General features: G+C 41.2%; 1 protein-coding gene across 6 annotated transcripts in view; it reads left to right on the top strand.

The window, feature by feature from the left end:
* The window catches only part of Runx1t1 (RUNX1 partner transcriptional co-repressor 1), a 146,640-nt gene that overhangs the window by 25,864 nt on the left and 95,053 nt on the right, over positions 1 to 25,723 (top strand). For 2 of the 6 annotated variants that reach the window (XM_051198010.1, XM_051198008.1), the window contains exon 2: positions 3,960 to 4,129. The exons of 3 other annotated variants lie outside the window; for them this stretch is intronic. In XM_051198010.1, coding sequence (XP_051053967.1) covers positions 4,042 to 4,129 — 88 coding nt within the window. In that variant the 5' untranslated portion in view covers positions 3,960 to 4,041. Of the gene's footprint in view, positions 1 to 3,959; positions 4,130 to 17,789; positions 18,147 to 25,723 lie in introns of those variants that run through there. One more of the 6 variants, XM_051198033.1, reaches the window with a different exon arrangement.

Here is a 25,723-nt window from a genome sequence, read left to right as displayed (position 1 = left end):
CTCCAGTTATTGCATTCCTTAGAAAATAAATACGTTGAGCATATGGTTAAGATTGATCAAAAACGTATTCTGTATGCCAGTGATTACATTCCCATCTGTGATTAAGGTTTTCTGTCTGCATCTGGTTTTCACATTATATTTCTGTAACAAGAATCCTTTATATAGCAGAGTTCACTTTCTGTATTTTCTATTAACTCCAGCTTGAACTACTGCACACATCGCAGATTTCAACATGTGCTTTTCATTACTTCATACCATTGAGAAAAAGTAATATTTGTTTGGGAATGTATGTTTTCCACAATTTCCATGGTAATGCAGCACGTTGAGCCTTTTTAATAACACTCTCGTAGAGCTACAAATTGTTGGAGGCAGTCAACTCTTAGTGGAACTCAGCCTTCAGACTCTCCTCTGTACATATGCCCCCCTGCCCCGCCAACCCCATGAAGAGGTTTTGTGCATGTGAGGGCTGAGAGTTGAACAAAGAAATTATTAAAAAGAAATGGAAAATTTGAGATTTTTCCTGTCCTTGATGTGCGATAGAAACTTTACTGTGGAACAAATACACAAATATTTGAAGATATATGTCATAATGTTGACTGTTGTTGTTTATCTTATTAGCATTTCATATGGGAAGAGTTTTTAATACGTTAGCTATATGAAATACAAATATACTCCAAGTCCAGAGATTAGCTAGCTTGTTTTCTCTTCCCCCCCCCTCCCGCTCTCTGTCTCCCTCCTTCCTTCCCTCCCTCTTCATCCTTCCCTCTTTCTTCCTCTGTCTCCCCTCAAGTCATCTTTTCCTCCTCCCTTCCTTCCTTTCAAAATTCTACTGATGGTGGCATAATGTTTCATGTATAAGACAGCTAAGTGGCAGGAGCTGAGGGGCAACTTCAGGCTTTCATTCTGTGGTGTTTGAGTGTGTATTTGTAGACTCTGCTAACATTTAAAAATCATAAATGTGTACACTGGAAATATTTGCTAACACTGTCTTCTTGCTAACTCATGCGCTTGGGTCCTCCTTAAGGTGGATGCTGTAAGTGAAGTTCAGAAATGTAGCACTGTGCTCTGTGTTGAATGGTTCTCTCTCATCATGTACTTTGTCTCTCAGAGGTCTTTCTTCACATGACAATTTTATTACTTCAGAACTGAAAGTCTTGATGCTGTTTCTTGTTAAAAACTGGCCTAAGTCTGCATGTGTGGGAAGAAAGACCAACACACCAGTGTTTACTTCCTCAGCTTGGTTTGGTCAGAGGAGACAGCCAGTGTGGCTGCACACAAGCAGTCATTAGCTGATGTCTTTTGTTGACAATTGCTGAAACAAAAAATACTATTATATGTCATGTCTGAAACCTGAAATCCACTCTGTCTACTTTCTTCTTTGACCCAGTGACTTGTTTAGCTTCTGTTTTTTTTTAACTAATTTTTTTTTTTTTTTTGCCTTAGCAGAGAAGCATGGTAAATAAAAGTGTTGGTTTTATAAAGAAATACATTGGTCTTTTAGATGTTGTCCTATTTAGTATTTATTTCTCTCTTTCTGTATAGTCCTCTCCTACCCACTATATTTGAGTATTTATATAATTAGAATCCATGTTATAAATCTCTATGTATTTTTGTTACTTTCTATTTGAAGTATTTCCTTTGTCATTTGTTAATAAAAATATTAGTTTTAATAATGAATTAGATATTTTCAGTTTCTAGCTGTCTGTGATACTCTTTGAGACAGTTCCCAGCAAAAGAATATCTTAGTATCCTATTTTTCCTAATTTGTGCATATTTTATTTTATTTGACTATAAAGAACCAGAAACAACCATTGACTCACAGCAGAGCCATATGGTATCATATAAAGGGCGCAGATACTAAATTGAATACTTCTTTAAAATATATCAGCACAGGGCTACTTAAACGGTTTCCACTTATGACCTCGTTTGCCTGATAGATTTTTACATGATCCTGTATATTTAAGTATATAAACTAGATACACACTAAATCAAGTACTGATAATAAATCACAAATAATTTATTTTAAAATAACACTTTGATATATCTTCTTTTTGCTGAAGTTGAAAACATATTTAGTTACTAATACAGCTTTCTTACATAAAAAGTTAAATCTTGGCTGAACATTTAACATTGCAAGGTTTTGTGCATCTTCAACATTTTTCAGAGATGGTCAGTGTTTTGATTTTATGATTATCAATATTGAGAATGATGCTTTGCATAAATTCATAGTACAAAGGGCCATTTCAGATTGTTGAAAATTCTGCCCTTATCCCAAGCCACAATTCAGTTAATGATTTTTTTTTAAATGAAACTCTAGTCAGCAACTCAAGCATCAATTTTTTATACCAAATATGCTAATCCAATCCAAGAATACACTAATACACTAATTTGATACATGCTGAACAGTTACATTGGCAACTATGAATTCTTTGTTTTCTGTAATTAAACCCTTCTGATGTTTCTAGAAGATCAGAGAACTTCATATGTCCAGTAACAACCCTGCATTTCCTAATCTGCAGCAACCTCTGATCCAAGCTGAGGCATTTCCAGCAGCAGTCATTGGCAAGATGGGATGGCATACACAGCACATGTGTCCTCAGAACCAAGGCTGCAGTGAAGCCATGTGACAGAGCATGGGCAAACACTGCCAGACATGCCTCAGTGCATGCCGATTTTGAGTTTTTAATTAACTGTTGGCTGTAGTCCTTTAGGAGGCCATTTACCGCTGCCTAATTTTTCATGACCTCCATATTCAATTAAGTGACCCCATATAGTGTTGCAACCCACAGTTTAAGGATCTGTTTACATGAGTGCATTTACCAACTTAAATCCCTAAGAAGTAATTAGTCTAAAAATACAGCATCATCTATGGTAATAGTTTTTGAAATTGCTTTTCTGAAGCTATATTCTTTTGTATTTCTTGAATTCCTACATTATGTGCATATGCTTTTGGTAAGCCCTTCTGGTTCATAGCTCATAGCTCGTAGGAACCAAATAGAAACTCACTGTGCTGTTTGTGGGGATCATACTGCTGGTTCTAGCAGTGGTAGGCAAGTAGTAGGCCCAGAATGGGTTTTCTGAATGGATGGAGAAGTTGATTCTTAAGTTGCCAGGGAAATGAAAAAATCTAGATCTCCTAGAAGAAGAAAATAGTAGATATTCACTGGCTGAACAGAATGGTCCACCAACAATTTTCTTAACTAAGATTTCCTTCCTCCCTCTCTCACCCCTCCCTCCCCCTTCTATCACTTCCTCCTTCCTTCCGTTTTTTTTTCTTTCTTCCCTCTCTCTCTTTTAAGTCAGAATATTTATTTTTTTATTTCTTTGTTTACGCTGGCCTGGAATTCATTATAAAAACTCTTGGTAATTCTCCTGCCTCAATTTCCCGTGTTCACAGAATGTGAATTTCACATACCATATCTGGCTTTAAGATTTTTTTTTAAAAAAGAAGCCGATTGTATCAAGTTTATTCTTGATGATCATCAACTGTTTGCAACTATTGTAGCTGATATTGACAATGTTGAGGTCCCAGAGAAAGGAGAGAGTATGGGTACTTTGCATTGAAAGAGCATAACTTAAAAAAGACCTAGACTATCCAAAGAGTGTTCAAAAGAGACTATGTCTCACCAGTTATTTATGCACTTTAGAAATGTGTAAAGTGTGACATGCCTTGTTAAAGTATTGGTGTCTATATACTTTAAAATCAACATAAAGAGCTCTGGAGTTCAGAAGGTCATCTTTGAGTCAGATAACTGGTAGCTTCAGAGTCTCCTAGAACACCTCTCCCAGGAACTGAGGAAATGGGAAGTGTTTGGAATTCTGCCACAGTCCAGAAGCACATGTATCTGTTTCTTAAACAAACACAAAGCTGGCCTGGTTTATCATGTAAATAGATGGGCGGAGTGCTTTAGCCTGGTTGTGATGTGTGCATTTTTTTTCCCCTTTGTTGTTGTCAATAGAAAAGATTGATCTGTGGGCTGGTGAACGTATCTGTGTCCCAGTCTGAGCAGCAGAGGAAATTAGCAGAGCGCTTGGTGGAGAATGATATCTGTGAAAAGAAACACTTGGAGAGCGCTGAGTGTAGTGATAGGTGACTGCCGGAAAAAGGGCAACTTTGAATATTGTCAAGGTAAGGAACAGATACATATTTTGCTTTTTTGCCGTTTACTTTGTGTGTCAGAAAATCATTATTGTTTTCTCCCAATAAGTTATGCTTGTGAAGATTTTCTGTTTCTCATGCTGGCGCCTGTTGATAGAGTTGTATTTGTGTTTTTAACCGCTGTGTGTGAAGTCTGTGGTGTGGGTTTGGGTGGGGATCAGGACGCCCAAGGGAATTCTGCTTAATAGTTTTGGGTCTAAAGATATCAAATGATCAATTACCTTTTTTTTTTTTTTTTTTTTTTTTTTTCTGTTTCTTGCCACATTTCACAGCACATTTGTTAGAAACTGAGCAGTTCTTGGAGTAGAAAAGTAAAAACTATGTCATGATTTTTGTATTTATTGCAATGAGGAAATGGTGTTTTCCCAGCTTGTTGACTAAAAAAGCAAACAAGTGATGATTTCTTCTGATGGATTTTGATTTAAAAAAACGAGCAAGCAGACTTTGAGGTGGCCATCACTTCCTGAGCAGAATTCATACCTGTAGACACATGAGAACAAAAAGTGTTGTCTAACATCAGGAAAACACCAAGTATGAGCTATGTGTATATTGTTACTTGACTAGCAGCTCTTGAATATCTGCCCTGAGCCATGGGTGGGGTGCTAAGGACCATGTAGCAAGCTCTGCTCCAGGTCATGCTGGGAATGGACTTGGTCAGAAGCTCCACTCCTGAGAAAAAGCTGTGCTAAGGCGGAGCTGAAAGTCAGCACACATGTGTGATGCTGCTGGCTGGCACAGTGTGGCTGCCTGACTTCATGCAAAGAGCAATGGCAACATACTCCCCTGGCTTCCCTGGCCAATTGCTTTGGAAACACCCTTGCTGGCCCTTGTCCCACAGTCTAAGCTCCCTGCAGTCCCTAATTCCTTAAAACATTTGCTGGTGTGTTGCTTTTTGTTGTGGTTTATTTGTTGTTTGAGACAGCCTCACCTAGGGTGACTTTGAACATTCCACCCTCCTGTTGCCACTTCCCAAGTGACAGGATGATAGGGGTGTGCTACACAGGGATCTCATGTACTGCTTTACAGTTCCCAGGAAAATGTCAGTAAATGAGTGTCTATTTCAGAGCACAGGAAATGAAATAATTCCCTGTGGAATTGTACATCCTTCCGGGGGAAGTTGGGCAATTTGGTGTCCGAGTCTGTATTTCTTTTCCTTTTATTTCTTCTTCTTTTCTTCCTTCCTCCTCTCCCTCTCTCCTTTCTTTCTTTCTTTCTTTCTTTCTTCCTTCCTTCCCTCCCTCCCTCCCTCCCTTCTTTCTTCCTTCCTTCCTTCCTTCCCTCCCTCCCTCCCTCCCTTCTTTCTTTCTTTCTTCCTTCCTTCCTTCCCTCCCTCCCTCCCTCCCTTCTTTCTTTCTTTCTTTCTTTCTTTCTTTCTTTCTTCCTTCCTTCCCTCCCTCCCTCCCTCCCTCCCTCCCTCCCTTCTTTCTTTCTTTCTTTCTTCCTTCCTTCCTTCCTTCCCTCCCTCCCTCCCTCCTTTCTTTCTTCCTTCCTTCCTTTCTTTCTTTCTTTCTTTCTTCCTTCCCTCCCTCCCTCCCTCCTTTCTTCCTTCCTTCCTTCCTTCCCTCTCTCCCTCCCTCCCTCCCTTCTTTCTTTCTTTCTTTCTTTCTTTCTTTCTTTCTTTCTTTCTATGTGACTAGTGAGACACACCAATTCAGAGATGACAAGGGGTGCAATTGTATTACCTAGCTGAGATGTCACCCACATTTGCTTCTATTTTCCTTCCTAACTATGGACTCCAGTTATTAAACACTAATTTTGATAATTCTAATCTTGGTTGATTAGACTTCCACACTCTTGCACAGAGAAGAAGGTGTTGATATTGTAACTCAAAAGAAACAAAGTAATGAGGACACCTGTCCCTGATTTAGACTTGTTTTCTGTGTTTTAGCATCTGAACAGAGTCCCTATTTGAGACAGAGCAGAATTCAGCCCTTTTCTTGTTATCTCTATCTGGGTTCAGATTATATGGCAAACATATCTAAAGTGGCACTTAAATATTGAAAAAGACATTGGATTTACAAACTTGAGTATACATTGTAGATACATAAAGTTATCATCTCTACTCATCCCATCCCACAGACATTGCATTCCCTTCTGGTCACATGGAATACATCTGTGGCATGCATGATTGTTTCAGGGTGGAAAAGCCTACTGAGAGGAACAGTAGTACAGGACATACACCTCAGTTTGTCTGTTTGCTGTAATATGCAAATCTGGAGCCTCCAGCATCATATAGCACAGATTCCATGCAGAATTCCCCCCCCCCCCTCTCTCTCTGTATGAACCTTCAAAGTTATGGACATTAACAGGCATGGTATGATGACATGCATTAAAACTTTCAGGTTTCCTTTGTTTTTCATGTGGTGTTAAAATGTATTCCTAGTTATTTCTTCCTCTTCGTGATAGCAATAGTTATATAGAAACACGAGCTGGAGAATTGAGTTCACCCAAGAAGCCAAGAAGAACAACAAAATGCACACACTTTGCATTTGCAAGCACCTGGAATCCATTGGGTTCCTGGAGTTGTAATTTGGAAGCAGACAAAGCAAAGAATTACCAGCTGAAAAGCTGGCGCTGTGAGTGAGAACAGCCTGAGGAGGCGCCAGAGTCTGGTTTGTGTGCGGACTTTGAGGAGGGTGAAACAGCCCAGGGGCACACTGCCAGCAGCAGGGAAGCTGGGGAAGCAAAAAAGTTGCTGTGTTTCACTTCTGGTGGTTTTCTGTTTTGTTTTATGGTTTCTTTTGGTGCTCAGAGTGAACCGCAGGACCATAGGCATGATAAGCTTGCACTGGACCAAGGGGCCACACCCTTAGCCCCTGCTTGGGAGAGCTGAAGCATCTCCAGCATGCACACACCTAGTGCTTGCTTCTGTAGGATGCCTATGGAGCTGTTCTTGCTTAGTAGGGGGGTCCTTGTGAGGACTGCATGGCTTTGGAGCCACTGGCAGTAGTATCTTGCCTGAGAAACTTGCTCTTACAGAGCTCTCATGGACACTTTAGACATGGGTCTATTGCAGTACTTTGTTTATTAAAAATAAAAATCATTTGGCTTTCAGGATCATGACAGGAGAGAGTGACAGGAAATTCAGAAAGCCATGTGTTTAATATTCCTGCATATGGAATGGGATATTTAGGTAGTACCAATTTTTATATATTGCATAGATTCCAGAACCATATTTGTTTTTAGCAAAGAGAATGCCTTATCAACAATGCTTTACACACCCTTGAGCATTAGTAGCAAAACAGGAAAGTTCATTCCTAAGTAAAATTGCTTTTTAAAGCAGAGCCTGTATTTATTTTATTTTAGTTTTTTTTTTCCATGTTTGAAGGTATGATAGCTTTAACGGGCTCTGTCCCACATGGTGCTTTGAGCTTATTGTAGCATTGCACACTGATCCCAGGTCAGTGTGATGCGTGAAATCAATTTATTTGAATCTCTTTGCCTCTATAGGAATTTGGCAGCATGCCAGTTGTTTTCATTTAATGTTCTTTGTGTTGAACACAGACAAGCAGGCATGCTTTTGTGTTCTTCCCTCTTTTGGTCTCTGTCTCTTACAGCCAATATTTTGCTCTGTGGATTTTGAAACGAAGGGAGACGATATTGCGTGGATGATGCCTAATCATTGCTTGATATGCACGCAAACATACAGTGTGACTTTGCTGTCTTCCAGGAGATAGTTTTTGGACCTTTGTGACCCTCAGTGTTGGTAGTATAAACAAAAATTAATCAAGTATTTTGTTTAAATAAGATTCTTAGTGAAATCAAATTATAGTTATTAATTTCTAGTATTAATGACAGTTATCACAATGAAACAATTGTGTAAGCTATTCTTACCAGTAATATTTAATGGCTGCGCTAAGCTATCAGAAACCATTTTTTTATGAGCATTTACTGAATTTGAAGATTCACCTTTTAATTCAGCATACATAAAGGCATTGTAGTAATGCTTTTTCTTTGACCCACTTGATGAAGATATTCCTGTGTGAGCTGAGTTTCCTATTTGTGAATCTCTCCTAAAGTGCTGTGATTTGGGCAATTTCTTTTTCAAATTTGCAGGGTAATGTCTGGGAGTGGCAGGGGACCTTCTTAGTGATAAGGTCAGATGCATGCATGGGTGTTTTTGTAGGCAGCAGGAATTGTTTCTGGGCCAGATTTTGGAAGAGGCGGAGAAAGGAAATGCTGGAGAGTGAACAGAGGCCATTCCATTGATGCTCCAGGCAGTTCTTGCGGAAGTTGATATGCAGAACCATGGAGCCAAGGCTTCAGGGTCAGACTGTTACCCAGCAGCCCAGCTTCCTTGTTTAATTACCTGAAGAGCAAAACAGTCAGCCTGGAAGTGTGTGAAACCACAGTATCTCTGGCAGCCTCCTGGCGCTCTGACATCCTGCAAGGCCACCCCTGTCTGTCCGCCAGCACCAGCGACAGGCTGTCAGGCTGGTTCACGCCTGGGTTCCTTTCTTCCAGGAGGCATTGTGTGTTTAGAGGGTTTGGCTGTGAAGCTGAGATTCTTTCCAGTGTGCGCTCTCTCTCCCTCTCCCTCTCTCCCTCTCTCTCTCTCTCTCTCTCTCTCTCTCTCTCTCTCTCTCTCCCTGTATATATGTGTGTGTGTGTTGGGGGGTACCGCCCCTCCCCACGAGCTCTCATTCCTTCTGGTTTATGCTCACAGATAGGCTTGGCTTTCCTTTTTCTGCAAAGGATTTAAACATGCTGCTCTTGGCTCTTTCATTCCCTACTCCTGGCCTTGCTGGGAAACAATCCCTTTCACTGGGACACATGTTAGCCAACTGAGATCTTACTTTTCAGAGCGGTAGCATCCGGTGTGTTGCTGTGGTGTAGCGTGGAGCTAACAGTTCTAAGATGACATACTTACTCACACATGAAAATAGAATGTCCTCTTTTTAAGGCAAAGGTAATAAAACTTTTGACCCTAGGTCTTGCGATATTTCCTTGGAATTTTAATATTGTGTTGACATTTTCCAGTGGGAAGGGGCACACACCCTTTAATGAAGTTGAGGATGTGGTGAGAAATACTATTGGTTAGCAATATGTCTGACCAAATTTGGGGGGTTGCCCAGGGAAACTATTCTAAGGAGTGCTTGAAGATTGGGCCCTTTGAGACCTCTAGGATATGAGGAGTCCTTCCTCCCAGGACGCTGGCAGCTTCTTTGTCTATAGTGTGGACTGATGAAGTGTCTGTCCTCCCTGTGGGTGGGGAGCAAGAGTGGCTGTACTTTTTCCTTCAAATTCAGAGCAAATTGTTACTACATGTGCAGTAATTTGTTTGTTTGTTTTTTTTTTCCCAGCTACTTCATTAGGATTCTGTTATACAGTCTGAATGATATTTACCTTTAGAGGCACATGTTTGCCTACATAAATATAAATAAGACTTACGGGCATGTAAAAAGACCAGTTTGTTCAGCGCCTGGTCAGTAGGGTCTGTGCACCCCCTGTCCCCCAAATGATAAAGTCACCGGACTTCACCAGGAAGTGTTTGGTGGGAATTAGTTTGGAAACTTTATTCCTGTTACATTTGTGGATATAATGTCTGTGTTTGAATCTTTGAATACTGTGCCAGGGGAAAGTGTATAATTATTTAAATAGCTGGATTAGCTTGGGGTACCTGGCGACAGACCTGGCCAGGTGGTCTGTCACCCAACAGGCATTAAGTAGCTCTGCCTGGAGTTCCCTATGGGTAGGCTTGTTCCTGTTTATTTATGTAGCAGCCTGCTGCATTTCCTTCCACGCCTTTCTCTTTTCAACATCAGTATGCACACGGGGGGGGGGGGGGGGGGGGGGGACACAGAGATAGATTTTCAGCCACTGTCAAGGTTCCTAACTCATCCTCTACAGACAGAGGATCCTCTTCATCACATCCTCACCCTATGCCACCTGAGCTGCAACCTTTGCTAGGTTTCTTTTGTTTTCCCTAGTCACAGCTTTCTGGAATGCAGGTAGCAACAGCTCTGGGAACAGCTCTTAATTTAGCTGGGGAGATGTTGAAAGACAAATGGCTAGTCTCCTCCACCCACCGGGAAGAGGAGAGAACCAGGTAGAACCAGGTAAAACCACTCTGGCCAAGACCAGGCCAACAATTGTGGCAGTCACCCTGATCTGTCCTTGCTCTTTGGTGTCAGTTCACCAAACAAAGCATTTTTATCTGAAAATGTTAGTGAGACCCATACTTAAGAATCATTTCATTAAGTTGAAGTAAGTGAGCGGAGGTGTGAAGATTGGAAGCACTCCACTCTCTTTCCTATGTGTAAGACTTCTACAGCACTGGATGATACTCTGCCCCGTCTTGTGTGTGTGTGTGTGTGGGGGGAGGGGTTTGAGTGATGCATGCCCCTTGGGGGACGTTATGAACCGAGAACTTTAAAATCCACCTTGGTACTAGAGCAGATATGCTATGCTGGCAATTATTTGGGCAAATGGAACTCATTTTGGAGTGGAGTTTGGTAATAGAACTCATAGCAAAAAGTTTTTTTGTTGGTTTGTTTTAATAAGTTTTGAGTCTATGCCCAAAAGTAACAAATTGGTGTATGTGCGCAGATTTTAAGAATTTGCAATATGGAGAAAAAGAGGTGGGAGTGTGATAGAGATGAAAAGTACTGGGGAAAAAAATATGACCGGAAAAAAAGAAAAAAGAGGGGAAAAAAAAAAAAAAAAAAACCAAAACAACAAACCCTGGGGTCTTTGTATTGCTGTGTCTTTGCTCCACCTGGTGGATTTTGTCGAAAGTGTTTAAGTCTGTGTTAATGAAAAGAATTATCGACTAGACAGTTCCTCTAACTATAGCAAGATGGATCTTTTTGTTGACGTTTAAATGATTCCTATGTTTATGTTTTTCCCTGTTCTTTCATTGCATCGAAAGCAATACATATTATATAGAATATATTTAGTTCACAGCGTAATGCGTACTCATTTTAGAAAATTTGGAAGGTACCCATCACATAAAATTGCACTATGTAGAACCATTACAACATTGCGATTGTTTCTAAATTATTATATTTGTGCTTTGTTTGGATATAGCCTTATTCTCCGGAGCCACAGCTGACCTGGAACTTGCTGTGTGGATCAGGCAGGCTTCAAACCTGTGGCTTCTCCTCTAAGCCTCTGCTGTAGTATTGGCTTTAAGGATGGATGCTACTAGTTCAAGTTTTCATTTATTTAAAAATGTGTGCAATATTTACTACTTGACCCAAGAATGATGATGGACTTTGTGCTTCTTAGGCTCGAAAGGGGTGGTAAGACAGGGTTTAGCCAGAAGTACTGTCTGCCATTGAGCGTTCTGTGTAAGATACGAGGATAATAGAGGTTAAAGGTGCCTTATGAATTCATGGGGTTATTCATGGGGCTGCTGAAGCCTGTTGTTTGCTGGCCCTATACAGATTGCTTTCTCTGGAAATCTTAAGGATTCACTTGTGCTTTGATCATCTTATTGTTTTCCTTAGGTTATTACTATTAGTTTTTTTAATCCTTTAGATTCTTAGAGCTCTGCAACAGAAGGTGAAGTTTTGAAAACAGTGTCTCCATATGCAAGGGATTTGGAGACCTTTTTTATTGTCTTTAAAATTGTCATTCATAGTCCTCATTAGCATTTATTGTTGCAAGCCTACAAGCAGAAAATGTGAAATTGGTATGTCATGAATAGCCCCACAGAGCTCTGGAGCCCTCTGATTGCCCGCAGTGTGGTGTGGGCTGGGCTTTGAGGGGAAGCTGGCCAGATGGCTGCCTGCACACAGCAGAGCTGTGGGTTTTTGTCTCTGGTGCTGAGAGGAGGGAAAGTTCATTGGAGCATACGCCATCACCCTTGCATTTTAACAAAACTAACTAGCCATTAGTCAAGATGGGAAGGTGGGGACATTGAGACAAAGGTTTTCCATATAGGGTTACAGGCCTCGTCTGTCACAGGGCTAGAGCTGAGTGGTTAGATACCTTCTACTTCATGCCAGTGCATTTGCCATTGGAAAATGGGATGGAAATGGTAACTTATCTGCAGGTCTGCATGCAAACGGACCTTTTAAAGATCTCCCCCCCCCCTTTTTAAATCGGAAAATAATGATTTTGTTTGGAAAGAGAATCAATAGAGCTAGTATTCTACATTATAGGTTAAACCGAAGTGCTTTTATTTAAAATCTAAAAAAAAAAAAGTAAATTTAAACCCCCTTTCCTGTGGAGAAATCTACTTTTCAGAACATTAGTAAGTCTGTTTCATTTACATAAAATAAAATTCAACCAATGTGAATGTTAAAACGGTTTCTGGATTTTGAATTTTTCTTAACTATTAGGTTAGGAAGTTAAAAGTTGTCTGTTAGCAAAAGTATACAATATATATGATACTATAATGACTATTTTAAATAAATAATAATTATTACAAATAACAGGTTGGTTCTATTCTAGAAAGTAATACTTTTAAGACTTTATTTTGCACAAAGCAAAATATTATATTATTTACATATTTATGTATATAATAACAAACATTTCCTTTCATATGTGGAGTATATGTATATTTAAGGTTTTCTTTCTTTATTCCTCTCTCTTTCTTTTTGGAGATAGGGTCTTACTATGTTGCTCTGCATGGCCTGGAACTTGCTATGTAGAATAGGCTGGTCTTAAACATCCTGAGATTCATCTGACTCTGTCTCCTGAGTGTTTGTATTAAGGGTAGGCATCGCCATGCCTGGCTGAATAGTGTTTGTTGACCAGAGCCCCCAAATCAAATACATTGCTTACAAAAGTGTCAAAATGCCAGGCGTGTTGGTGTTGGTGTTGGTGGTGCACACCTTTAATTCCAACACTTGGGAGGCAGAGGCAGGCAGATCTCTGTGAGTTTGAGGCCAGCATGGTCTTCAGATTGAGTGAGTTCCAAGACAGCCAGGGCTACACAGTGAAATCCTGTCTTGAAAAACTAAACCAAACCAACCTAACCCAAGAAACCAAAACCAACAACAAAAAAAGCCTGTCAAAATGATTATAAGTGCTCCTTTGTTTTAGGAACATATTTCATAAGGGGAAAATGTCGCAGATATTGGCTTATTTTAAGAAGATGTGCCTCTTTGAAATCATTTTTAAGGTTGGAAGTTTTACATTAGTTTTAGAGCCCATTATTAACCTACATAAGCTAATAGAAATACAAAAATCCAACTGAGTTGAGGGGAAGAAGAAGGTGAAGTGTAGAGGTTGTGTTGTTACCATGTACTTCCCTGTCTCCCACTGGCCTGATAACATGCTCTCCACAGGATGGAGTGGGCCTTGTCCATCTAGTTGCAAGTGACTGAAGCAAAACAGCCCTTTCTGGCTCTGTAATGTCTGCATAATCACCTATTAGGACATGCTTCCTCTCTCCAGCATGTTTCCTTTTATTCTGCTGCATCTTACTGCTTAGCACTTAGGCCCTCTAGGACAGCCCCACAGAACCTTTGACCCCATGATGTTTATGCATCCTGCAGACTCTTAAAGTGGCAGTCACAACACTGCTCTTTTGTCAATTAAGCAAAGATCTTGTGGTCTCTTTCTGGATGCCAGCTGACAGGTGACAAGTGCAAAGGCTTGCCAATCATTTCCCCGCAAGAAAATTCTAGAAATCGTCTGACTGTGTCTACCTCTTATGCATCAGGCATTCATAGAAAAGATGACAGCCAACCTCTCAGTGTGATGGAACACTCAGTGAACTTTATGACTTATTTCCTATCCCACTCATGTCTTTGTGGTTGGCTGTATCTTACGTTGCAGCCTGAAATGTACGCCATTTGTTTTTCTTGCAGACAAAGTATAATTGGATTTATCTTTGTCAGGAGACAATCTATTATGGCCTTTATTTAATACAGTTTCAAATGTCTTTCAGGGGCAGAAACAAATTAATGTACATTTTTACTGGGTGTTGTATCTATTTAATCGACTGTCAAAGTGATGAGATGTTAGGCAATCATTCAGCGAGGTCCATCTCCCTCCACCCAACAGCTCACACATTAGGTAGGTTTGCCCTGTCAGTGGGATGCCTTTAGAAAACACTAATAGCTTCCAGCTGGGTGGAAAATCAAAACCTTTGGGGTCTGACAAAACTAGAAGATTTGAATTTGAAAGCAGAGCTAATGCCTCCATTTTATTTTTTACCACTCGCCCATAAAACATTATTTTCCAATATGTCAGCCTCATTTGGTGGCCAGTGGTCTGCAATAGAAGGTGGAACAAGGAAGCGGAGAAATCTGGACATTTGTGAATCCGCCCTTTCAAGCTGGTGTGCCACTTTGTGGAAGGGTCTCCCTGAGAGCAGGGGGGTCTAATGACCATTCATCAATGCTCGTTGGCTGATCATTGGGTGCCTTCTCATTCACTTTATCAAGTCTTGCACATAAAAAGTCAGAATAAACCTTATTCAGCTTTGTTAAAGCCAACTAGAAGTAAAGCGCTCCATTTGACCCATCCTGCCCTGGTTTTTTTTCACTTTGTTAATGCAGCCCCGCTTAAATGAGTGCCTTTATTGGGCCGGTTAGAATATCTGAAACTATTAATTCTCTTGTATTGAATAGCTGGTGGCAGGCCAGAGCAGATGGGGTAGGAAAGTATTTGGTTGGGTGTATTGCTTTCAATTAGGATCAATGAGGTTCCAGATCCTTTGAATTAACTCACTTAATACCCACTGTGTGCAGGCACAGTGTATCCCAACAGTCTGCAAGAGGCAGGGAGGGAAGTTGAGAAGGCCCCAGAAAAGCTTCCGTCCCAGTTCTCTCTTCCCTAGGGTGGAGGTCTCTCCTTTACTGCAGAGAATGCCACAGGAGGGAGTCAGGTCTGAACAAAGGGAAAACTGTACTGCATTGCTCTTCTGCTTGGGGGGGGGGGGCACAGCAATGGGACTCTTGGACGATGAGTGATGAGGAAGCTACAGTCACAAACCTACTCACCTGTTTTGTTTTTCTCTTTAGTGAGCCCATCATTTCATTATTGGCCGAATTTGCTGATTTTGAAAATGGTGATTTAGACAATTCTTCATTTCAAAACTGCCTTTACAAAACAGTCTTCCTACTAAGTTGAAAGTTATGTACTAATGGCCAGGACTTCCCTGAGAAAGTGCTTAATTGGTCATTAATGTATTCTTTGTTGTTTTGAATACATCTTAATTTTATAAACTCCATAGTGATGGTGATGATACAGGACGGTGTTTTGTACTGGAGGAAACTTTCCCAGTACATACTCTGAGTCCTTTGGTGGTCACCATTCACCTATGTCAATGCATTTATCATGCTATCGATTTCTGCTATACAATTTGGATGTTATATCTATTTTTATTATTCAATTTGGATGTTAGAGATCTTGGCTCCATGTACTACTCTTTTTATTAAAGGGTAAGTTATTTCTGTCTAAGTAACTGCATCTATACATAGCCAGGTTTCCCCGTTCAGGGAGAGATGCCAAATGGGGCTGCAGCTTTGCCTGTCTCTGGGTTAAAGAAGGGGACGGGACGTGCTCCTTGAGAAAATGCTGAACTAGCCTCAGATGCAATCAGACTTCTAGGTGAGAGTCTCCAGGGATCCAGGTTGTGTTGACGTGGATCAATTTAAAGTGGCAATTACTGTAGTCAGATAACAGCTTAAAAAGCCTTTTTACACATAGAAAAGATACATAATCACACAGCATATGGAAGTTCAATTTTCTGAGCTGTGGTTTAGGGACTTGGAGTGTACCGATATTAAGACCCAGGTTGAAAACCAGATATCCAGTTTTCGTGAAGTGTATTGCAATTTGTCATATGATTTTCTATTTTAGAAGTGATTCACCATGCATATTGATGTAAGGTTGGGTGTCCCACTGTGAAAATGTTTTCTTTCTAACATAGGTATAGTATTAAAAAAAAGTGGTGTATAGCATTGAGTGGCTTTTAAAAAAAAAAAAAAAAAAAAAAAAAAAACCTCTTTTTAAAAAATGAAACTCCTCTGATTTAGGATTCTGGATTCCATAAAGGCCCTTATGCCAGCACTTAATTGATGATCATACTCATGCATGCTATAACACTTTCTGCCACAAGAATGTTTGAGCTTGGTGCTTAACCGAACTGAAATCCATTACACAGAACCTCATTACAAGTGACATCTAGCTAAGATGAACAAAAAGATTGGCCTCATAAATAGACTGTAGTATACTATTAGTGACAGAACAGAGTAATCATTATGAATTGTAGTCTTTTTACAAGTTGGCTCTGACAGTGATGGATTTTTGAGGGGTTCACTGGCTGAAGCAGTCCTTCTCAGGTCCAGTGTGCAGGGGCTGTGGAAGTTCTTATTGATCGATGCTGTTTATCAAAGATGATGTATTTTTTGTTTGTGCCGGGTGTGTGTTGTGTGCTGGTGTCTGAAATACTCTTGGGCAAAGGGATAGGAAGATGGTGCGTAGAGGGTAGAATCGCTTTCTGCTTTCTGGGGTCATTTAGGGTTTCTTGAAGGCAGCAAGGAGGGGGTAAAGATCAACTTTTCAAAAGCTTATAGAAAATGCCAGATAAGCAAAGGACATCTTGGTCACTTCCAGAATAGCAAGAGTTAAAGGGGCCGATCCTGTCTTCATGGTCACTGAGCTGGCTGGTTGGTCAGCCCTGGGCAGAATTGTTTAGTAGAAATGTGTGTGTCTAGCAGATTGGATGGATGTACATTGGAAAGGTAGAGTTGGGGGGTTGGCCACCACAGGAGCCCTGTTGTTAAAACAAACAAACAAGGGAACAACACAGACCCTGGGAAGAGTTACGAGTGTTAAATTGTAAAGAAGAGTCTTCGAAAGAATGATATTCTCCTTCTGCGTTTTCCTGTGTTTAGAAACAGGCATGCAAGGCAGGCAGGCAGGCTTATGTTTTCCCCTATGAGGCAAGGATGTTTTACAAAGGACTAGAGGGAGACCGCTGAGAGGAAAATAGCCAGCTTTAGATAAAGCACCATAACAAAGGCTCCTAGTTTTATATATCATGGTGTCCATTAAAGCTTAATAGGGAAGAGTCCATTGAACCGGGCTGGGTACGTGTTATTCATGGTCAGGATAAACATTGAGGGTGTGCAAAAAAAAAAAAAAAAAAAAAAAAAAGTCAGAAATCAGGAGGGCATGATTGTTCAGCTTTTGAAAAGGCTTTACAAGGAAGATGTTGTTTTTGTCTCCCGTGGATCTCTATGCAAAGTAGAGGAGAGTGAGCTGAAAAGGTTTGGAGCATTATCAACATGGGATCCCAGGAGATTCAAAGCACTCTAGTGAACTAAAAATGGTTGGATTCCGCTTCGAAAAGAGCGTGCTGTTTTACACATGTGATTGAGAAGCTGACCAAAGAGTAATGTAACTCCTGATACTTCGTGCTGGACAGTGAGCTGGCACAGCACACCGTCTTACAAGATGTTTTAGGTTGTTCGGGGTTTCCAGATCAATAAAAGAGCTTTGCGGTCTGTGCCCTTGTTTGTTCCAAGCCCCATTTCCCAGTAATGCCTGTTAAAATTAGAAGAGGTAGGATGCCTTGCAGCGTGAGTTGTGGGAGCCAGGTCAACATTGCCGTCGTTCGGCAAGATAAGGGTTAACTTTGAGCTGGGAAGGGGGTGGTGATGAATGAATTATTCAGCATTTAGCTTATCTTTCTGCATTTCACTTTCTGCTTTTTGGTGTTCTGGAACGGGGGCTGGAGGTAGAGTGGAGAAGGGAAGGCAGGAGTTGTGATACTTTGCACACACGTCCCTGTCATTGTTCTGCCTGAAGAGACAGGGCTGGGTTCAAGGCCACATGTGCTCCTGTCATCCTCCACATTTCTGCTCCAAGTGCAATCCGGAGTGTCAGCTCTCCATCTGTCTCTGGCTGGCAGGCGCACGCGCCCAGCTCCCTGCCTCGGGCCATGCTGCCCCAGCCCCTCTGATGGCCCTCCTCTCCGCCGCCCCGCACATTCCAGAACAGGAGGCATGAGCCCGCATCGCACTCCCTCTTAACACTGAGTCGCTTTCAGTGTGTTACACGCTGGATTCCAGGATGCCTGGTGAGTGAGCCCAGTGTTCTTGCAGGGAAGGAAGCTTTACTTTCTATAAGGCGTGCAAACACCGCCAGCCCTGCCACTACTGTATTGGGCGAGGGCAGGGAGAGGCTGTGGGGTGATCGAGGTGTGATTGGGAGGCAACATAAGGAAGCTATCAAAATCTGGACGTAGGGGTGCAGGGTATGGAGAGGTGTGTCTCTGAAGCTCAGCGGAAGGACAGCAGGGGATGTTTTTGCCTGAGCAGTTTACACAGGGGATTAGCCTCACTAATGTAGTCTCTGTTCTGGGTTTCAGGACTGTTATCTGCACTTTCTTTGCCGGCTATTTGTTTGTGGAGAGAGTTTTTTAGGTTATGGTAGAATTCTCGGAGAAGGTCTTTGAAGGGCTGTTTATGTCAAAGAAAATGAAGGAAGCTTTGGCACTAGAAGGGATTTCTTGCCCTAAATCCCATTCTTAGATGTTATCATGGAAACAGTTGAAATCTGGTCATTTAGAAGTCTGCTGGGTCAGTGATATTCTTGTGTCCCTGGAAATTTAGTGTATGACAGTTTCCCGAAACATATTATCTTTGGAGACTGGTGTGTTCCTGTCGTTGCTGCCAGGGAAGGCTGCGCCTGTGAACCCTGGAGCGGAGAGGGGCTGTCTCTGCCGCTCTGGAGAAGTCTCTAAATTGTCCTGTGCTGCCGCTGCATGCAGAACAAATAAAGGCAGGGCACTTAGAGCTTCCAGCTGGCTGCTGTGTGCAGATTATTTGGGTAGGGCAGGCAGAAGAGACTGTGTTGGTCAGAGTCTGTACACCTCCCAGATGGTGTTTTGAAACATTATCTGCCAGTTTTCTGCAACCACAGTTGTGTGTAGGTATCGCCAGTCGTTTGAGGAATGTTTTCCATTTAGTTACATCTCGGAGTCCGTTCTCATCATTATTGATATGTGTGCAGAAAGGAGGCATTGGTCCAGGGTTGCACTTTTTCTGTTGTTTGGGGGACCAGGAATGCATAGGAGCTGAAATATGGGGAAAGCCAATTTACCCAAAAGATAATAACCGAGGTCTTAGATAGGCAATTTTAACTCCCTAAGTTCTCACCTTGATTTGTATGTACCATGTAGTGGAAGAGGAAATGTACCCTTGATCTATAATATGGAATTGGTGTGAAACTGCTGGTTTATTTATTTATTTATTCTTATTTTATTAGGCCATTGGAGCACGGTTTCATGTAGATTTTAAAGTTCAAGTGTTCTTTGTTTTTTATGCTCTTAATAGAGTGTTACATGGTGTAGCAGCATCCTCTAGAGTACGTGGTATTTTGGTAAAATAGACCCAAAGCCACTTGTATATGATGACGGGGGATGGGCATTAGTTAAGGCCTCTTCTCCCTAACCCTCACATGACTTTTAAAGTGGTCTCCGAAGTATTGAACTTAAGGCTTTGCCCTTGCAAGCTGGTTTTAGTGTTAAGTTGTTAATATCTGACTGGTTCTGTATTGGTGTTCTGAAGTAAGGGTGCACACTCCCTCCCTCCCTCCCTCCTTCCCTCTGTCTCTCCCTCTCTACCTCTCTCCTTCCATGTTAGATAACCTTGTACTTGGATGCAGAATTTATCAACAGCTGTGACCATGAGCATGTTCTAGAATAGCCATACTTGAGCAAATCTGACTGATACTTGGCTTATATTAACAGACTTTTTTTTTTAAAAAGCCATCTTGGGGATACCTTTTGCATTTTTAATAGAACATTCTGTGTAGAAGTTTAAAAAGAAAGATGTTTGTATAACCTGGTATCACTAGGGTTTTTTTTTTATTGCCTACACATTTAACTATCAACTTTCCAATTTATTTCTTAGTAATTCAAGTGTCAGAAGTGGTTCCTTATCTTAGACTTGATGTAATAGTCTTCAGATCTAAGACGTCTCTCGTAAAGCCTAAAGTCAGTAGAAACAGATGTGAGTCCCTGAGCTCAATCAGGCTCACAGCATCCGGGGAGTGGGCAGGTGAGGAAAACGTTTTAATTTAGGCTTTTGTGGAACTGTTCTGGGAAAAGAACACCCCCTCCTTTTGTTAGTTGTGGATAACATACTGTTACAAAATGAAAAGTCAGAGGAGGTTGTACTTGCTTTAAAGAAATAACCTATGTTGAGGTTACCTAACTCACTCAGAAGGAAATAGGACTAAACTAACTAACTGCCTGTCACTGTTTGGTTGTTGTTTTGTTTTTGTTTTTGACAAGCTGACCCTTATGTAGAAGAGAAGGAGAAGTGTTCTTATAGAAGTCTGGGAGACCTTGGTATTACATTGTTTCAAGAGAAAGTAATCCCGATATTTCTGAAACATTTGTATTTTTGTCAGTCTTTGTGTACTATTATCAAACAACAGGCATTGACCTACAGAATGCGTTCAGGACTGTGTCCTTAAAAGGACAGTCAGTGAGCACAGTCCCTGGAGCCCAGAAATAGTGCTGTTCTTTCAGAAGATGGCTAGCATTAGGTCAGACCACCCTTTCTCAATGGCCCTGCTCTCCAGATGTGCCGGGAACTTTTTTTTTTTTAAAGTTCAAGTTTCCAAAAGGGGGGAAAAAAAGGTTTGTTTTGAAAATCTGGTTTTACTTAAGACATCTCCATCCTGGAGTGCATTTCATAAATTGCCCACATATTTTTCCTAGCAGAGAACTTAACTGGCTGTAATCTTTAACACATGGCCACATCATGTGATATTTTCAAAACACTTACACATAGCTTTGAGAAGGTCCCTGCAGAAACGATCCCTCCTCTCACAGCCAGCCCATTTTTTAACAGCATATCTGCATTTTCCATTTAGGAGAGCTATATATTATTAGCTTACATTTTTGGGTAGTAAAACAGTGCATTGCTGATTGTAAAACATGGACTTTATTATCTGCTGAAAATTGATTTGGCATTTATGGCCACTGTGTACTAGGCTGTTTTTCTGTTTTTAACATCAATGCTTGCAAGCGATGATTTGTGTTAAAAAAAAAAAAAAACAAAAAACAAAAAAAACAAACAACAACAACAACAACAAAGAAAACTCAAAACAAAACTAGAAGTGAAATTGCCAAGGACAGGTAACTGTTAGTGTCCCTTGTAACTGAACATTTGGGTAATACACCTGGTTATATATGTATGTTTTAATAGATGTTTGTAAATCCTATTATGCAGGAATAAAAACATTGCACTCATGTACCAGCACTGTTTTACTTTGCAGGTCCGTTTGCCATCCTAGTAGGTTGGTGCTTATGTTTCAAATAAGTCTCATGACAGCTATTAAAAGAAAACTATATGAGTCATAAATACCCAATTATAAACGTAGATTATACAGATATTTCTTCTTTGGAGCAGAAATTCAGAAGTTTCAACTTCCATCCAAACCCTCTTACCTATACCTTCGTCTCTTAAGTTCTTTTCTGTTAATGTTCTTTAGTACTTGGCCTTTCAACTCTATATATCTCAAATAACTTGGAAGTGATTATAGTTTCTTTCCCTATACATGGTCTATGTTTTTGATCTTCTCAGAGAGAGAACCATACAGAGAGAGAGGAGTTTTTTTTTTTTTTTTTTTTTTTTTTTTTTTTTTAATACTTTGTTCCATAGAGACAGAGTTGAGGCAGAGGCTACCTAAGGCTGCCCTCTGTTGCTTAGAGACTTGCAGGGCAGCCTGGCTACCTCTGAGCCTCTTTCAAAAGCAACACAAAACAAATAACCCACCGCAGAGTCCCTGTTGTTCATTTTCATTTCCTTAATAGCATTTGCTTAGTGGGCATTCTGTCGTCTAGAAATGTCTACTCCTTATCATCTCTATGCTGGTAACTGATGGTTACAGAGATGACTCGGGATTTCTGATATCTGAACAGCCTTCTGGGTCATCTGTAGAGCTAGAAGGTTTTATCTTGCAAACCTTTGCTTTAGAGAGGCTGAAATTGAGTTTCCACAGGTGAAGGGGTCTGTCAAGTCATTCCTCCCTTTAAGATTTCCCCTAGTCTCTGTTCTTGCATGCGGCTTCTAAATGTTCTTTTACTGGAATCATGTCACCATGTCACAACCAGCCCCCCCCCCCAGCACTAGATCACCCTAACTTGTTTTCTTCCTTCCTGTTGAGGAGTGAAACTCCCATGACATAGAACACTCAGCCTGTGCAACAGTATGCCATGCCTGTAACTTTATAATGCTTTGGAAAGTAGGAGCTAGATAGGGTTCCTTGGGAGAATGTGTGGGGGCAAGATCTTGGGTATTTAGCCCAGGCTGTCCCCAAACTCCCAGAGATCCACCTGCCTCTGCCTCCCAGCTGCTGGGTTGAAAGTCATGTGCCACTGCACCTGGCAATAATTGATGTAACAGCCAAAAACGGGAGGGGTGTTTGAACATGGCTCAGAGTATGCCAGGTACAAAAGATAATCCTGGTTCACTTCTTCCTTTTGTTCAAGTGGTCATAGCCTGGGGATCTTGTTGTGAAAGTAAGTGGATCCTGGGCATGGTATCTCATAAAAGAACCTGCATTAGGAGTCAAAGACTTCTAGGGTGAGGGATGGATAATGGGCCAATTAAATCCTCATTAGAAAGCTTGTCCCCTTTCTTGGTCAGTTAGGAAACTTAACAGTGTTTGGATATGTTGCTCTTGAACTAAGAATGGGACATTCTTCGTTGTTTCATTGAATTGTAATTCTTGTGTGAACGAGGGACGTAGTATTTCAGAAAGCAGTGCCTTTGTGTGGCTGCAGTTCTTTGGTATTTAACTGTAGCTCGAGGAGTAAGCCATTAACTTAAATGACTCATAACTTGAGAACAATGGGATGTCACACCTGACCAAGTAACAGTTTGATCTGGCTGGCTTTCTCAAACAGCTGTTTGCATTAATTAATATTAATGTAAATGTGCTTTCTGAGAATGTCTAGCTTAATTATGTTTTTCAACCTATAGAGTTGCAATCAAAGGAATCAAGGAACCTTAATCTCAAACTACTGTTTCTTTTTTTTTCTTTCCTTTCTTCTTTCTTTCTTTTTATTTACTTTTTTTTTTCTTTTTTCTTTTTTCTTTTTTCTTTTTGGTTTCTCTGAAGGGTTTCTCCATGTAGCCCTGGCTGTCCTGGAACTCTCTTTGTAGACCGGGCTGGCCTTGAACTCATAGAGATCGGATTCTCTCTGCCTCCCCAGTGCTGGGATTAAACACCTGAGTGCTGGTATTAAAGGCACGTGCCACCCCCATCACCCAACATAAACAACTGCTTATAAACAGACTGTCTCTGACAGATGCAAAGAGCGGCCGGTGCTTGAATGCCTCTATGTGTCGAGGTGAGCTCTGCACAGGCCTTCCCGGTTTCTCACACCTCTGCAAATGGTTCTTCTCACCTAGTGATCTGTCTGAAACCCAAAGTTCAGATAAATGAAACTTCTTGCCCAGGGACAAGTAGATGAGGTTGCATGGGGGTCCCAGGGCTACCTGCTAAATTTGGATGCCCTGTTTTCTCCTTGACAAGAAATGGGCTGCAGCTTGATAGGGTTGGCTTCTTTGTAATGGAGGCTAGAGGAACGATACAAGGGGAGCGTTTGAGTTAAAAAAAAAAAAAAAAAAAAAAAAAAAACAGAGACAAATAAAGTATAGTTTTATTTCTAGTTCTTTTCTTTCTTTCTTTTTACTTTTGAATTCAGGACCTCTGGAAGAACAGCCAGTGCTCTTAACCTCTGCACCATCTCCTGTCCCGTTGATTGATTGATTGATTTTGAGACAGTGTCTTATGTAGCTCAAGGTGGCCTGGAACTCCCTGTAGTGAGGCCTGGTCTTCTGTCCTCCTCAAGAGTTGGATTACAAGTGTGGTCAACACGAGGAACTTAAGGAAGTCAGGGTTTCTCTTTGCTACAATTAAAGGTAGAAAAACATCATTGGCTTTAATTACAAAGCATGGTTTTGGCTAGAGCAGGTTAAGCTCCTGCAGTTCTCTCTTTGTTCTTATTCGTCTTTTCTTAAAATGAGAGATTTTCTTAATCGTATGTGTGTTTTGCCTGTGTACATGTCTGTGCACATGAACATGCAGTGTGTGCAGTGGCCAGTAGAGGGCATCAGATCCTTTGGAACTGAAGTTATAGGTGATTGTGAACCATAAGGGGGGTGCTGGCAATGGAACCCCGGTCCTTTATAAGAGTAGCTCTTAACTGCTAAGCTGTTTCTACCCTCACCCATTCCCCTTGAAAGTGCAGTGTAAGAAATTGTCCTCAAGGAAAATTTCTCAGCTGGGTATGTTAGTGAATGTCTGTAGGACCAGAACTGTAGAGGCTGAGGCAGAAGGATCATGGGTGTGAGGTCAGGTTAGACAACGTGGTGAGACACTATCTCCAAAACAAACAAACAAACAAACAAGCAAACAAACAAACAAGTAAAACAACAATACAACCTAACCCACAATAGAAATTGCCAGCTTTTCAGCCTGACAAAACTGCCGTGGGTAGGTAAGACATTACTTGTGGTGGCGGTGCTGTTTGGCTGTTAGCGTATGGAGGACTGTGGTTCTGCTCAGGTGGGTGACATCCTGTGTTTGGAATGAGTGAGAAATCGGAAAGCAAATGGCGCATTCATCACATGCATAGGCAAGTTATTAACTGTGGTTATTAAACACAGGTTGTTTGGTGGCGGGACCGTGGGAACTGCAGCTTTGCCCTCAGAGCCGAGAAGAAGGCAAGGGCTGCCAGCTCCAACAAAACAAGGCCCAAAACAAAAATACAAAAGGCATTTCATTTTGTTTAAGTGCCACAGTTTCCTTGGAAGGCTTCCCCTGTTCCTCAGGGTGGGTGAAGTCTCACTTGCTTTGTGTGAGAGGAAACCCTTTAGTTTTTCTGCATGGTGTCTTAACAGCCTACAGAGTACTTGACTTGCAAGAATGGGATGCAGGTCAATAGGCTTTCAGCTATGTAATTAGGCAAAGTAATCTCCAGGAAGAAGGAATATGAGGAGGTGTCCACTACGTCTTAGGCTTTTATAAGACTTGGAAGGAATTTGTGGAAATGAGCAGCCTCTTAGCAATCTGAAATGGGCTCGATGGGTTACTGTTACTTGAAACTCTGAGGACAGCAACTGTGGGACTTTGGAGCAAAGTCCCACCTTTCCCCTCACAGTTGAGCTTGATGTAATGTCCTTTCTCTGGCTTGCCGGGGCCGGGGCTGGGGTGATGACTCTGGGGCTGTGGGGAGGAATCTGAATGGTTGAATTTGATTGCTGAGATAACCGTTGATACAATCTCTCATCCAGAATGTTCACTGTATGTCTTGATGAGGATGACATTGAGAACAGAGGCTCAGACCCTGCCATCTTCTGTTTCCCTGAGACGGGCACTGTTACTGCGTTCGAAGCCCTACTCCAGTAGCAGAGGAACTTGGTGTCCTGTCACCTCTAATGTTAGTTGTGTATGCACAGCTTAGTGATAAGATGCAGTAAGGGACAAAATAAACTTTATATGTTTATTCTTCCTAGCCCATTCCTAATAGTGGGGTTTATATAATATCCAAAGTGACAGATCTCAGAGGCGAAACCTATTTTTTTTTTCCAGGTTGGCGGGGCTTTCCAATCACGAAGGTTAAATTGTTGA

Source organism: Phodopus roborovskii, unplaced genomic scaffold (genome assembly GCF_943737965.1).
Source record: "Phodopus roborovskii unplaced genomic scaffold, PHOROB, whole genome shotgun sequence".
NCBI classification, from domain to species: Eukaryota; Metazoa; Chordata; class Mammalia; order Rodentia; family Cricetidae; genus Phodopus; species Phodopus roborovskii.
Note: the sequence above shows the minus strand (reverse complement) of the source record. Positions and strands in the feature narration are given on the sequence as shown.